At 33.4% G+C, this 14741-nt stretch overlaps 2 protein-coding genes across 2 annotated transcripts in view; both read left to right on the top strand.

Annotated features, from left to right (window-relative positions):
* Positions 1 to 9720, top strand: part of Pus7 (pseudouridine synthase 7) — a 60718-nt gene extending 50998 nt beyond the window's left edge. Inside the window, exons 19-22 of the mRNA XM_080177634.1 lie at positions 27 to 111; positions 491 to 611; positions 1583 to 1646; positions 8974 to 9720. Coding sequence (XP_080033760.1) covers positions 27 to 111; positions 491 to 611; positions 1583 to 1646; positions 8974 to 9114 — 411 coding nt within the window. The 3' untranslated portion in view covers positions 9115 to 9720. The remainder of the gene's footprint in view (positions 1 to 26; positions 112 to 490; positions 612 to 1582; positions 1647 to 8973) is intronic.
* Positions 9721 to 9727: 7 nt separating this feature from the next.
* Positions 9728 to 14741, top strand: part of LOC145332619 (uncharacterized) — a 64147-nt gene continuing 59133 nt past the window's right edge. The window contains exons 1-3 of the mRNA XM_080177627.1: positions 9728 to 9767; positions 10035 to 10083; positions 14323 to 14392. Coding sequence (XP_080033753.1) covers positions 9731 to 9767; positions 10035 to 10083; positions 14323 to 14392 — 156 coding nt within the window. The 5' untranslated portion in view covers positions 9728 to 9730. The remainder of the gene's footprint in view (positions 9768 to 10034; positions 10084 to 14322; positions 14393 to 14741) is intronic.

The raw sequence follows: 14741 nt of genomic DNA, 5'->3' as shown, positions 1-14741 counted from the left end.
CGTTAAAAAATGACCCACTTTGGCAGGCACAAGATGTAAGTTGGGAGATGGTTAACCATGAAAAGATCTCGGATGACATCATTCCTTCCAAAATAAACAAAAACAATGGAGGTAATAAGTATCAGGGATATAAAGGGATAAGACAATGGCCGATAAATTGAAATATTTCCCCAATGATTATGCATAATATTATTCTTTCTCTAGATTTCAATTAGTGCTTGAAAAGTTTGGACACTCAATTAAATGAACCAACCAATAAAATTCGATAAAAAACTTAAGGTTCAAGCCAATGAATAAAAAAAACTTTATTCTAAGACTTTGTAATAAATAGGCCATTATCTTGTCCCTCCCTCTTTGAATTTTTATATTAAAAATATTTAAGTAGTTGGTTGTCTATTTGTTAACATTGAGCTTATTAGGGTTTTTTTTTCATTTCAGAAAAAGAAAACAAACATATATTGCTAATAGAGTTAAAAAATAATTTATTCAGAAAATGTAGAGTTCAAGTTAGAAGGACCTATGAAGTCTTTATTGATGCGCCTGTCTTTGGAAAGCAGTTGTTATGCAACTATGGCTTTGAGGGAGGTTATGCGTATTCAGACTGATATCAGGTAACAATCTTTTTTGGCGTCCATGGTTACGAGTATTCAGATTGATATCAGTTAATTGAATGGATTTATTATTACTTGATTATCATATACCTACTCTAATAAAGTGATACGTTCAGCTGGCTGTTGCATGTAGCAACGAACTAATAAACATTAAAACACTTGCTTGGTTTTAGTGCGCGGTGCGCTAGTACATTTTAGTAATGTAGCAAAATATATTTTTGCAATATGGCTAATATAACGATCCCCCTGATCCACCCCCTTTACTCCAGCCCCTCCCCTCCTACTGGATGTACGAATTGACCAATAAGTGATGTCCATGTTAGCAACCTTAATTGACGACAATTTCCCCCCTGTCATTATATTAAAGTATTAGCGGCTACGCCCCTAGAGGCCTCTAGAGGCACTTGAGGAGGGGGAAGTTGAATTTGATAACCCAGATTCTTATTTTAGATTTTGAAAGAAAAATTTTAAAAAATAGTTATAAACCTTCCCGGGACTTATGAGAAGCTACCCTGTTAAGGAGAACCCGATCGGTTCAGCGGTTAGCGAGATCCTTCGGTACAGACACACAGACAGACATACAGACAAACATCCTGTTACTTTAGTATAAGGATATTCTATATTCTTTGTTAACAGTAATATGTTAACATTTAGAAATTAAGTATTATGTAGAGTAACAGTATTAAAAGTTGATTGATTATGCAACGATAAGATTCTAGTTCATGCTATGAGAGTTATTTCAAAATAAAGGGAAATGCGATTTAGTTAGCTTACTTTTTTGGGGATTTCTGATGACATACTTCACTTTGTCCGACTGACTGTCAATTATTGCTATGGGGATATTAGATTTAGATCCTTTGTTTCGCCACATATGAATTTTTTTTATGGATATTGTCATCCTTGTTTCATATCAAAATGCCTTAGGTTTTAAAAAAACTAATTGATTTAGAGATATATCTTTTATTATTTAGTTCAATGAAGAATCTCGAGGCGGGCTTAGAAATGGAAGAAGAAATTGAAACAAACGACGATAAGGTACACCAAGCGAGTATGATTGTATAATGTTATGATATTTATCTTTAATGGACGCTGAGAAAATCTTATTTTTTCAATGCAACTTTAAGCTAAAGTTGAGTATTAAGTTTTTTTTTGTTTGGGTCCTGTATTTGGAATTTGATTTTAAGTTCGATTTATATAACTAAGGAGGGGCTGTGATTCAGCAAATTAAGCTGAAAATTTAGATATTTTAGGGGAAGTGGGTAAGAGGGGGGGGGGGGGTTCGTCAGAATCCTGGTTGATTGTCCCGGCCCTGATAACTAGGAACATAGAATTTTACAATTATGTATTATTTTTGCATTTGCATTATTTTACATAGTGAATTTTTGTTGAACGGCAATTCCTAGGAAGAATAGGCACCATGCAGTGTAATAAGCGAGGCATCTTTATGATTAATTTAGTATACGTAAGCGCTTAAATAGTTTTAATAATCTGTTTTTTAATCTATTTGTGTTCCAAACATAGATTGTTCTGGTTTTTATATACAATTTCTTTGTTTGATAGTGCATGTTAATTGTTCAGTCTCGCTTTTATGGGTGTTCTCATCCTTATTAATCAGATATTTAATAATTTTGGTTGATTTACGTTATTTTCTTGAAAACTCTCAAAATTAAGCGTTTAATCTGAATAAGATTATCTTTTAAGTTTTAGTAAACCATTCTTTTTCTATAGATCTTAGGTTTTGTATACTGTTAAAGGTGATGTGCTCAAATCTCGGCTCAACTGCTACTATGTCAGATGTGCAACATTACTTGTTAGAATAGGGGGAATGCCTTGACCATAAACTCATTACCATACACAGTTTTGGTTGGTTGTCTGTTGGTGTCAATTAACCTATCACCTCTGGTGTTTGGACAAAAAAGAGATTGCATCCCTTAGTTATCCTTGGACATCTATAATACAAGGTAGAACGATGTCTGTCCGTCCGTCCGTCTGAAGCTTAAGATCTCGGTAACCATTGAACCGATCGGATTATACTCTTCAGGGAATATACCTACTGGTCCTGTGGTGGATTTAGGCTATTTTCTTGGGGGTTGGGACAAAAAATCCCCCCCATTTTTTTTGTTGTTTTTTTCGTTGAAGATTTCCTTGGTCCTTTTTTTTGCTGGAGATTTCCTTGGTCCTTTTACAAATTTCGCCGTAATTTTTTTTGATCACCTCTTGGGGCAAAGCCCTAGAGGATAGGGGCGAAGCCGCTAGTGACGTTATAAAATGTTAAAGTGTTATGGATTCCTACCTTTTAGATTTTTTTACGAGTTATCTTAGGTTATAGGTATTAGGGTGGGTTCATATCGAAATTAGACAAAGCGGGGATATGCAACAGATAAAATTAACCTTAAAAACATTTCTTACCGAAAAAGAATTTTAAAAAATTGAGTTTTAGAACTCGACCACTTAAAAATATAATTCATTACTTATTAGTATGCAAAGACGACATTCAAAAATTTGTTTGAATCAGAACTAGGGCTTCATGGTGCTCCCTGGAAAGGCCTTGAGGAGCTGAATCAGGAACTTTTGTCCGTTTCAAAATATCTCGTTCCTAGCCTTAGAAATCACTAAAAAACAAAAATTTTATAGGTTTATTGAGAATTGTCCAATTTGTAGAGGTTTTTTAGATTTTCTCAGGCTAGGAACGAGATTTTTTTAAACAGGCAAAAGTTCCTGACTCAGCTCCTCGAGGCATTTCCAGGGAGCACCATGAAGCCATAGTTCTGATTCAATAAATTTTTGACTCCCATTTACAAATAGCTATACAATTGAATGTCTGGTCGTCAGCGGTTTTAAGACTTAGGATAAATTTTAAATCATCCAGAGGTGTATTATATCTATATAAATTGAGTGCAGATCCCCGCTTTGGCCTCAGAAAAAAAATGTTCAAAATCGACCCACCCTAATAGGTATGTATTTCTCATACTACAACAATATTATATAAAACGCACCCTATGGACCGTAATATGTTGGTTTTAATTTGATAATATAAGATTCTGGGACGCTTTCCTTCAAAGTGTCTAGCTAGCAACAATTGCAACCCCTATTTTAAAAAAATAATAAAGGTGTATTTTTTTCTCTATGCGGGGACTGTACATTTTGTGCCCTAACCCTGCGGGGCTACCCTGTAGTGTACACAGGGTTGTCATTTTGGGCGGGCGCTTTTGGGCGGGCAGTTTTGGGCGGGCGGTTTTGGGCCGCCCGATATAAGGTCATTTTGGGCAGTTTTGGGCACCCCCCTTTTGGGGAGAGAAAAAAAGGGAAGGGGGGTAAAAAAGAGGGGGGGTGGGCCTATTTTTTGGGTGATATCCTTATACTAAAGTAACAGGATGTGTGTCTGTTTGTTTGTGTGACTGTGTGTTTGTACCGAAGGATCTCGCTAACCGCTGAACCGATCGGGTTCTCCTTAACAAGGTAGCTTCTCATAGGTTCTAGGAAGGTTTATAACTATTTTGGGGGAGGGTACCACCACCCTCCTAAGAGAAATCGCCCCTAGAAAAAAATTACACTCCCCCCAAAAAAACTAAAAATATAAATGGGGGGAGGAAACCCAAACCCCCCCCAAAAAAATTATTCCCCCCCCAAATTTTTTACATCTGACAATAATTCTGCACTAAAAAAAATAAATTGGATTTTGGATTGGATAAATAGGGCAAATAAAGAAAAAGTAGCAAGGAGTCATTGATCCAAGGGTTACGCAATAAATACAAAAAAATGACATACCTACTCAAAAATCAGTGGCCAAAATTGGGTGTATCCACCCCCTCTAAAACAGCCAAGAGGGGTGTCCAGTTAAAAGCAAAACGCTTTGACGTTTAATTAATTTTTTGTTCATCTCATATGAACGATTTACAGAATATGTCGGTGTATTTTTGTGTATGTTCCTCTTGTCAAGAAACATGTTTCAGTAGTGCACTTCAGTTGCCTGTATCTAAACAGTCAATAAGCTTTTCTCTTATTTTAAATACCTTATAATTGAATTATCAAATTTGACTCTCCCCTCCTCAAGTGCCCAAAGAGGCCTCTAGGGCCGTAGCCGCTAGTTAACTATTTAAATTAGTAACCCTTTTTAGGTATCTAGAATAGGATTTCGCTAACTGCTGAACCGATATGGTTCTCCTTTCCAGTGGAGCTTTTATAGGTCCTGAGATGGTTTTAGGTTATTTTATTTCTAATAATAAGTCTCGGTATGGTTTTAGGCTATATTTTATATGCTTTTTATAAGCTTTTTACGACATTTGCCCTAAAAGGGTGCCCAAAACCACGTTTGGGCGCCTAAAACCCTTTTGGGCAATTGGGCCGCCCAATATCAAAAAAAGTGCCCAATTCGACAACCCTGAGTGTACACAACAAAACCTAACCTAAAATGAAAAGAGCATTAACAAACGATAAAACTCAATCTCCCCCCCCCCTTATTTTCAATTTATTTTTTAGAACGGGAGGGGGGGGGGGGAGTTCTTTGCCCGACTAGGCAATATTAGGGTAACCGCCGATTCTTATAATCTTATTGAGTTAAAATAATTTTAGCTGAACAAGGGGGGGGGGGGGGAAGTTTTGCCACTTTCGCGTAAACAGTGTGCTGTGGACTAGGTATTGATTTTAGATTATAGGTTATTTAGGATAAAAGTTTACTTTTGGGTATTAGTTCACGTATATTTAATCATTTTTTGAATAGGTCTCCAGGTTCAGATGCTGCAGGCTGGAAGGTCGTTTCTGGACAGGTAAAAAAATAAAAAAAATTTGTTTGAAGAGTTAGAGAGCAACTTATAAAACAAAATATGCTTCCTTTTGAATGTTATTAACATATCTGCAGAAAAAATTAAATTCGGCCTCCAGGTTCAGGTGCTGCAGGCCTCCAGGTACACTCTGGACAGGTAAAAATTAAAAAAAATTATTTGAAGAGTTAGAGAGCAACTTATAAAACAAAATATGCTTCTTTTTGAATGTTTTTAACATATCTGCAGAAAAAATTAAATTCGGCCTCCAGGTTCAGGTGCTGCAGGCCTCCAATACACTCTGGACAGGTAAAAATTAAAAAAATTTATTTGAAGAGTTAGAGGTACACTTATTAAACCAAATATACATCTTTTTGAATGTTATTACCACATTAGAAGAAAAAATGACAATCGGCCTCCAGGTTCAGGTGCTGCAGGCCTCCAGGTACACTCTGGACAGGTAAAAATTAAGTTTTCTTATTTGAAGAGTTAGAGGTACACTTATTTAACCAAATATGCATCTTTATGGATGTTATCATCATATTTGCAGAAAAAGTTAAAATCGGCCTCCAGGTTCAGGTGCTGCAGGCCTCCAGGTACACTCTGGACAGGTAAAAATTAAAATTTCTTATTTGAAGAGTTAGATGTACACTTATAAAACAAAATATGCATCTTTTTGGATGTTATTACCATATTTGAAGAAAAAAAGACAATCGGCCTCCAGGTTCAGGTGCTGCAGGCCTCCAGGTACACTCTGGACATGTAAAAATTAAAATTTCTTATTTGAAGAGTTAGAGGTACACTTATAAAACAAAATATGCATCTTTTTGGATGTTATTACCATATTTGAAGGTAAATTGACAATCGGCCTCCAGGTTCAGGTGCTGCAGGCCTCCAGGTACATTCTGGACAGGTAAAAATTTTTAAAAAATTATTTAAAGAGTTAGAGGTAAACTTATTAAACCAAATATGCGTATTTTTGGATGATATTATCATATTTGAAGGTAAATTGATATTCGGCCTCCAGGTACAGGTGCTGCAGGCCTACAGATCCATTCTAGACAGGTAAAAATTAAAAAAATTTATTTAAAGGGTTACAGGTACACTTATAAAACCAAATATGCATCTTTTTGGATGTTATTATCATATTTACAGAAAAAATTCAAATTGGACTCTAGTTTCAGGTGCTGCATGCCTCCAGGTACACTCTGGACAGGTAAAAATTAAAATTTCTTATTTGAAGAGTTAGAGGTACACTTATTAATCCAAATATGCGTGTTTTTGGATGTTATTATCATATTTGAAGATAAATTGACAATCAGCCTCCAGGTTCAGGTACTGGAGGCCTCCAGGTCAACTCTGGAGAGGCAGTTAAAATATTTTTTAATACTTTTTGATTTGGACTTCTTACCTGGATCCTGTTGACTGCTGGTTGTTGGTAGCCGTTAAAAAATCCTAAATGGTTATTTTTGAATTTATAGGAATGGTTTCTAAAAAGAAAATGGCTAAATTATAATAATTTAGTATAATATAGCATTTAAGGCTCCAGACAGGCTGTAGGCGGCCTCTATTTAGAAACCTTTCCTCTAATATGAAATATTACCTTTATTGGAATTTACCTTGCCAGCGGCCACAAGCAGTCACCAGTGGTCACCAGGATCCAGGTAAGGTGTCCAAATCAAAAAGTATCAAAAAATATTATAACTGCCTGTCCAGAGTGTACCTGGAGGCCTGCAGCACCTGAACCTGGAGGCCGATTGTCATTTTTTCTTCAAATATGGTAATAACATCCAAAAAGATGCATATTTTGTTTTATAAGTGTACCTCTAACTCTTCAAATAAGAAATTTTAATTTTTACCTGTCCAGAGTGTACCTGGAGGCCTGCAGCACCTGAACCTGGAGGCCGATTGTCATTTTTTCTTCAAATATGGTAATAACATCCAAAAAGATGCATATTTTGTTTTATAAGTGTACATCTAACTCTTCAAATAAATTTTTTTAATTTTTACCTGTCCAGAGTGTACCTGGAGGCCTGCAGCACCTGAACCTGGAGGCCGATTTTAAATTTTTCGGCAAATATGATGATAACATCTATAAAGATGCATATTTGGTTAAATAAGTGTACCTCTAACTCTTCAAATAAGAAAACTTAATTTTTACCTGTCCAGAGTGTACCTGGAGGCCTGCAGCATCTGAACCTGGAGGCCGAATTTAATTTTTTCTGCGGATATGTTAATAACATTCAAAAAGAAGCATATTTTGTTTTATAAGTTGCTCTCTAACTCTTCAAACAAAAAAATTTTAATTTTTTTACCTGTCCAGAAACGACCTTCCAGCCTGCAGCACCTGAACCTGGAGACCTATTCAAAAAATGATTAAATATACGTGAACTAATACCCAAAAGTAAACTTTTATCCTAAATAACCTATAATCTAAAATCATTACCTAGTCCACAGCAAAACTCCCCCCCCCCCCCCTTAGTTTTATGAAAATTAACCTCAATTTTATACAATACGTAGTTTGGGGAAAAATTATATATTAAAGAGATAGGCAAGGCATTCGCACCGAATTTCAACCAAACGCCCGTCAATTCTTTGTGGCGAAGAATTCAATCGTTTAGTAACGCTATTCTATGATTTTCTCAGCTTCTATTTATATAAGATGGTAGATTTTTTTTGTGAATATTCTCTATTTCTAAGAGCATCCAGTATGCAATTTACTTTGTATGTCGGTCTGTCAGTCATGGTACAAAATTATGTATTAAAAAAGGTTTCGAGATATTTTCTCTCATTTAGGTATCTATTCTTGATTTTAACAAATACTGTTGAAAATCTTATCTTTTCATCCTTGCTTTAATAACATGAAGCACCATTGAATTTTTTCTTATTGCAAACTATTTTGGCTATAACCCTAATTTAACTGCAGCGATATCAACCTTCTGGATATTCCACAGCCGCCAATAAGTCAAAAATCCGCAGGAGTTGCCGATATTGAATTTTTGGAAATTCGTAATCCTGAGCAAAGTTGTTATTGTTTTAATATTGGCGACTGCCGAGCCCCGTAAAACAAAAATTAATAATTTAATTGATTCTTAAGTTACGGTAATTTTATTAAGATAAACCACTTAAAATAATTTTGAGAGAAAATACGAAGTTAGCTTAGAATTTGATTATGATATCCACACAGAGTAAGAATCCGATAGACTAAACCAGTGTGAGCAACACGGAAAAATCATGTATCGTTTATATTTCTACCAAAAATAAAATAAAAAACATAAATAACAACAAAACTGGAACGAAACATCTAATTATTTTATTGTCTTCATTACGATGCAATAATAGTTTATCGTTTCTTAATATAAACAGCTTTCCGTGGATATAAAAATATACAATAATAAGATTAAAATCAGTTTTGTTATCCCCGAGATGCCAAAGGCACGAGCTAATAAAACTAGTTTTAATATAATGATTGTACATTTTTTATATTAGTAGAAAACTGGATAGATATAATACGATACACGATTTTTCAATGTGGCTTATAACTGGTTTTAATCCACCGGATATTAATCGGTTTCGAAGCCATACTGGAAATCTCTATTTAGGATACAAACAAGGATGAAAATGGAGAAGCGGCGAAGAATGGAAACCAGAATGACAACAAGAATGGTGATGACAGTGAAGATTCAAACAAAAGAAAACTTGATGATATAGAAAGTTGTGATGCCAAGAAGGCTAAAGTTTAGAATAAAAATGTTGAAATTATTATGAAATTTGAATTAATATTTAATACAACTCCCCCCCCCCCCTCTCCTCCTTTTTTCACAATAAGTGAGGGGGGGGGGGTCTTCCTATGCTCGATTGGACTTTTAAGGACTTATATCTCTTCTACGCTCCAATTCTGCCTTTAATAGGTGAAATGTAAATATTGGGGTAAAGAACGGATTAAAGATTAATTGAAATGTGATAACCAAGAAATAAGGGGACAATGGGAATGTTATTACACTAGTCCCCAACAATTTATAATAACAATGTCTTAATTGTTGGCTTATCAACTTTGGGCAGTGAATTCTGATTGTTTGGTTTATTAAGTTGAATATTCAAACGTCTTAAGTAATAATTTTATACTACAGAAAGGGTAATTTTGTGCATCATCATTGGAGATGTACATTAATTTATCGGCCATTGTTTATCCTTTAATATCCCTGGTGGTAACCTAAATCTTTGTGCGTCCTTTTATTTAAATTTTGTATCCGATGTTGTATTTGTAATGAAAGGCTGTGAGGTTTTAAATTAATACCTGTCTTTTTTAATAATTTAAATAATCAGTCATTGTTAATTGTTATTTTTTTTCAGATAAAAATGGCACTGAATGTTACAGCTTTAGTCAATAGCTCAGGTGAGAATCTTTCTTGCAGGACCATAATAATTATAGGATCCTAAGGGATAAGACAATGGACGATAAATTGATATACACTCAATGATAGCAATATTAATACTTTCGCTAGCTACCATTATTAATTATTACCTTACCTCGTGATTCTCTTTCGATTTTTTAGTGAATATCTAGAGAATCCAGAGCATCATCCGCTTGTAATTGGATCCAATACTCTAACATACTACTATTACTAGTGTTATTGTTAATAACTGTATTTGTATTTTTCAGTACAAATAGACACGGACATTTTACTAGAAGATGAACAAAAACTATTCAGGCACAATTTTGGATTTGAAAATAGATAAACAAAGTTTAAAAATGTAATGTAAATTATCTATAAATGCAAAAATAAAATTTCTTTGATACTTTAAGCTGGAATAAGACGTAATTTTTCTTTGATAAAATTTCTTTGATACTTTAAGCTGGAATAAGACGTAATTTTTAATTCCATGGTACTAAAATATCATTCTTGAAACTTTTTTGTTACAAGAACAATTAAAATTGTAAAAATATACCTAGGTACTGTAAAAAAAAAACAATATAATATAATTAGATAAAAACAAGGTACAGAAGCACTAATAGTAACACCCCTCCGCCCCCCCCCCCCCCCCCCCTCCACTGAATTTGAAATCTATTGAACGAAATGTAGTTTTTTTTGTGCCAAATCTAAGCCAGGGAGCCTAACCTGACCCAATACGAAAGAAAAACTACCTCTCTCCCCCCCCCCCCCTCTAAAAAAAAATAAGCCACAAGTTGAAAAATATTAACAAAGATAATATGACAGACGCACTAACCAGACCATATTTATGTACCTATTTATTCTTACTAAAAGAATTTGTACGTTTAATAAAAAGATAGTACATAGATATACGTATAGGAAGATTTTTATTAAAAGTTAAGTCTATACATAGGGCAATTACGTCCGTCGATTTTCCTATCGATTTCAACCTTTTTAGTCTTATAACGGTTAGGTACGATTTTAAAAACTCTGATTATTAACAGAAAGTCAATCGGTCCATTTGACATGTTTTTTTTGACAACATGTCTTTTCATCTGATGTTTGGATAAACAGGGTATAGGTACAAGTTTGAAATAAATTTACTTTCAATTTATTTTGCTGACACTCTTTATACATTGCTGCTCGTTTGTGTCTTACCATCTTCGCTTTAATTAAAGTTGTCATTCTTGTTTAGGAATAAATTATTTTTTTATAAAAAATAGGATGTAATTTTTAGTTCAACAGAACACAAAAATATTTAATGTCGTAAAAACAAAAACAATTTTAACCAATAATCTGCGTAATCTAATTCATTAGGTAACAACCAATTTGACTTATTACTATAAAGATGGCTCATATTTATGTAGGAAATTACCAGAATCCATATCGGTTGAGCGGTTAGCGAGATCTTTTGCTACACACACACAGAAAGACTTCCTGTTAATTTTAGATTAATTAAGATTTTTAAAAAAACAATGAAGGAAATAACAGAAAAATGATTTTTATTAAAGTTCTCACATGATATTAAAATATTTTCAAAAGATTTATTTCTTCTATCAAAGTGAAATTATTTTTTTAAATTTCTTAATGTACTCATTCTTCAATTTTTTCCTAAAGTGATTTTAAGCACCTTCCAGCAGTGAATTTACCTACTAGGTTTATGTTTACTATAGTTATAAAAAATGAAGTTTTATAATGATTTTGTATAAAAAAAATTTGAAATGTTAAGCAATTTAGCAATGTCATGAAATAACGAAAAATAGTTTTAAAAATCGTTACAGGAATCGCGGTTTGAAAACGATTTGATTATTTTTACATGTCAATATTGACGTGTGGAAAGTATTAGTTTCAAATTCTATAGAAAAGAATAAGTAAGTATTTGACAATGATTTTTATAATTTTTAGTAGCGAAGCTACCAGGGTTGGTAAAAACCCGGTTTTTTTTAAATAACCCAGCCCAGTGGGTTTTATTAATAAAACCCGATTTTTTTTTATAAAACCCTTTTTTTTGGGTTTAATTGTTTTCCAAAGATTATTGCCTTGGGATGTTTTCCTATACAGGGTAGCTTTTCATAGGTCCAGGGAAGGTTTATAACTATTTTGGGGGAATGTACCACTACCCTCCCAAGAGAAATCGTCCCTAGAAAATTCCCCACCCCAAAAAAAACCCTTAAAAATATGTAATTTTTTTTTTTTTTGGGGGGGGGGTTCTATGGGCAATTTATTTTTAGAGGGTGGTATGACCCTCCCCCAAAGTAGTTAAAAACCTTTAACAGATCCGTGAGAAGCTACATTGTAATTGAGAACCATATCAGTTCAGTGGTTAGAGAGTTATTTTGGTACATGTAGACAGACATTCTGTTACTTCCATATAAAGATAAGCAGTTAAAATGCAGTTATACAATAGTGAAAATAAAATGTTTTTATAATTTCTATTAGTTGTTTAAAAATGTTACTCCTAATGAGTCAAAATAGAGTTAACATTATCGAAAAAAGGTACATTTTAACAAAACCCGGGTTTTTTTTATAGTTAAAAACCAAAAAAAATCCAACTTGATTTGCTCGGCTCCCATTAAAGAAAGACTGCTGAAGATTCCTATGACAAATTCTCATCTATTCTATACATTGTTTTGTCCATCTGTTTGTTAATAGGGGTGCTAGATCGATTCCTAGATTTTTATGTTTTTGTAATTTTCTCGACTCCTTTTCAAGATAGAGGACTGCAATTTTTTCAGGGATTAATTTATTTCACATTCTACATATTTTCACCAAGTGTTTTCAAGATTTTTTTAGTAATTGGGGTGCTAGATGGATTCCTAGATTTTTAGGTTTTCTTGATAGATTTTCTCGATTCCTAGTCAGGATTGACGGTTGAAATTTATTATCAGGGATTGAATATGCTTATGTTATTAATATTTCCATCAAGTTTCATAGAGATTGACGGCTAAAATTATCAGGTATTGTATATGCACATATTCTACATATATCCATCAAGATTTCATGAAGATTTGCTTAGTAATTGCGGTGCTAGATTAATTCCTAGATTTTTAAGTTTTCGTTATTATAAGGTTGCGTGATTTTAAAGGCTTTGTGATTTCCCTATTTTATCAAGTTTAATGATTATTGTATGACACTGCTCTATAAATTTTTTCCCGATATATCCATTCATGATTTTGAGCTTCGCTACTAATTGATGTTGTCATCCTTGTTATTTTCATTGTCTAGTTAAAACGTAGATGATAGATTCTTCATTTCTTCTGAACTTTGTGCGTTATATAAATATAAATAGGAAGGGTGGTGTATAAGCAATGTTTGTAAAAAGACCTAAAACAAAAATGAACTTGAAATGAATTACTTGGACTTGGCTTGCTTTAACGAAGTACTATATCATATATGATACTATAAAGAAACGGCAGCGGAACCACTGCTCCAGCCGAAAATTGCCGCATTTAATTGACATATTGTTTATATTTCTCGTCATATTAGACATGAATTTAGACAATATTTTAGTAAAAAATTTGCACTTTATTCTTCATATTTAAAACATTTTCACAGCTTCACATTGTACTACGCTAACCCAACTGCAATTCAAATTTTAGGTATGAATTTTCGTTTTTAAGGTTTCGTTACAAAAAGTGGATATTCCGCCCCCCTGCCACACTTTAACACACACAATTTAATACACAAAGGTTTTATAATAAAAGTGGGTAAAAATAACACTTCTTAAAAAATACTGATCTTGTTCACCTCTTATCAAAGAATCTAAACAATGAATTAAATTTAATTTCGTAACACAGTATTACAAAAGATTTTAAAACAAAAGGCTTATCCACGTGAATATTGCTGAGTCTTACTTAGTTAAAACAAGGCCAAGTTTGTACATAAGTAGCTGTGATAACAATCTACTAATATTTTTTATGGGAAAAGTACCCAATGTCAAGGAGTATTTACTAATGCATTTATTTACTAGCGGCTATGCCCCTAGAGTCTCTAGGAGCACTTAAAGTGGACAGAGAAAAGTGGTATTCCCGCCCCCCCCCCCCACCCATTATTAATTTGATTTTAATAAGAAGAAAAATTTAGGGATGTTATTTTTTCTTAGGAGGGTGCAAATACACTTCCCCATTGAAGTTAAAAACCTATAAGAAGCTTCACTGTAAAGGAGAAAATCATATCGGTTCAGCGGTTAGCGAGATCTAACGTTACAGACAAAAAAAGCTTACTACTTTATATAATAGGATTAAAAAGACAATTACCAAAAGTTATGTGAAATACCTTACAACTTTTACAAAATAGACCTCGAAGTTGCCAGTTTAAAATGTACTTTTTGTAAATGAATTTAAATTTAAAGTAGGTAAACTTTAAATTGCATGGACATACCTTAAAAAAACCTTTCAAGGTCCAATAAATCTTCGAATAATATTATAAAAATCCTCCAATACCATTCTAAAAATCTTCTAATAACACTCTCGCAATAACATTCTAAAAATTTTCCAATTTCAAAATCTCACTGTGCAGAGCCAAGTACCTTGGTGCCACCATCAAAGCCCTGGGAAGTTACACAACAAAAACTGTGGCGCTTCAGAAGGTAACTATTCATTTACACTAAGGGGGTCATTATTTTGCGTATTTTCCGTAGAGTTGTGTGCTACTTATTAGTCAAATGCGCTTATTAAGTCAAAATGTTATTAATTATGACCAATTTATATATTATACAGCGTGGCCATATTCTTCAGTATACTGAAAATCTTCAGTATTCTTCAGTATTTGGAAATTGGGGCTTCAGTATTTTCAGTAAATACTGAATATTCAGTATTTGAAAATTTTATTCAGTATTTTTCAGTTTTTGGAAATTTTTATCAGTATTTTCATTATTTCTTAAATTCCAAAAAAATTTGCATAAATAAGATGTTTTTTCAAGTAGTTGATGTCAGATT

Source organism: Acartia tonsa, chromosome 11 (assembly GCF_053477335.1).
Source record: "Acartia tonsa isolate MP-2025a chromosome 11, ASM5347733v1, whole genome shotgun sequence".
Taxonomy (NCBI): Eukaryota; Metazoa; Arthropoda; class Copepoda; order Calanoida; family Acartiidae; genus Acartia; species Acartia tonsa.
Note: the sequence above shows the minus strand (reverse complement) of the source record. Positions and strands in the feature narration are given on the sequence as shown.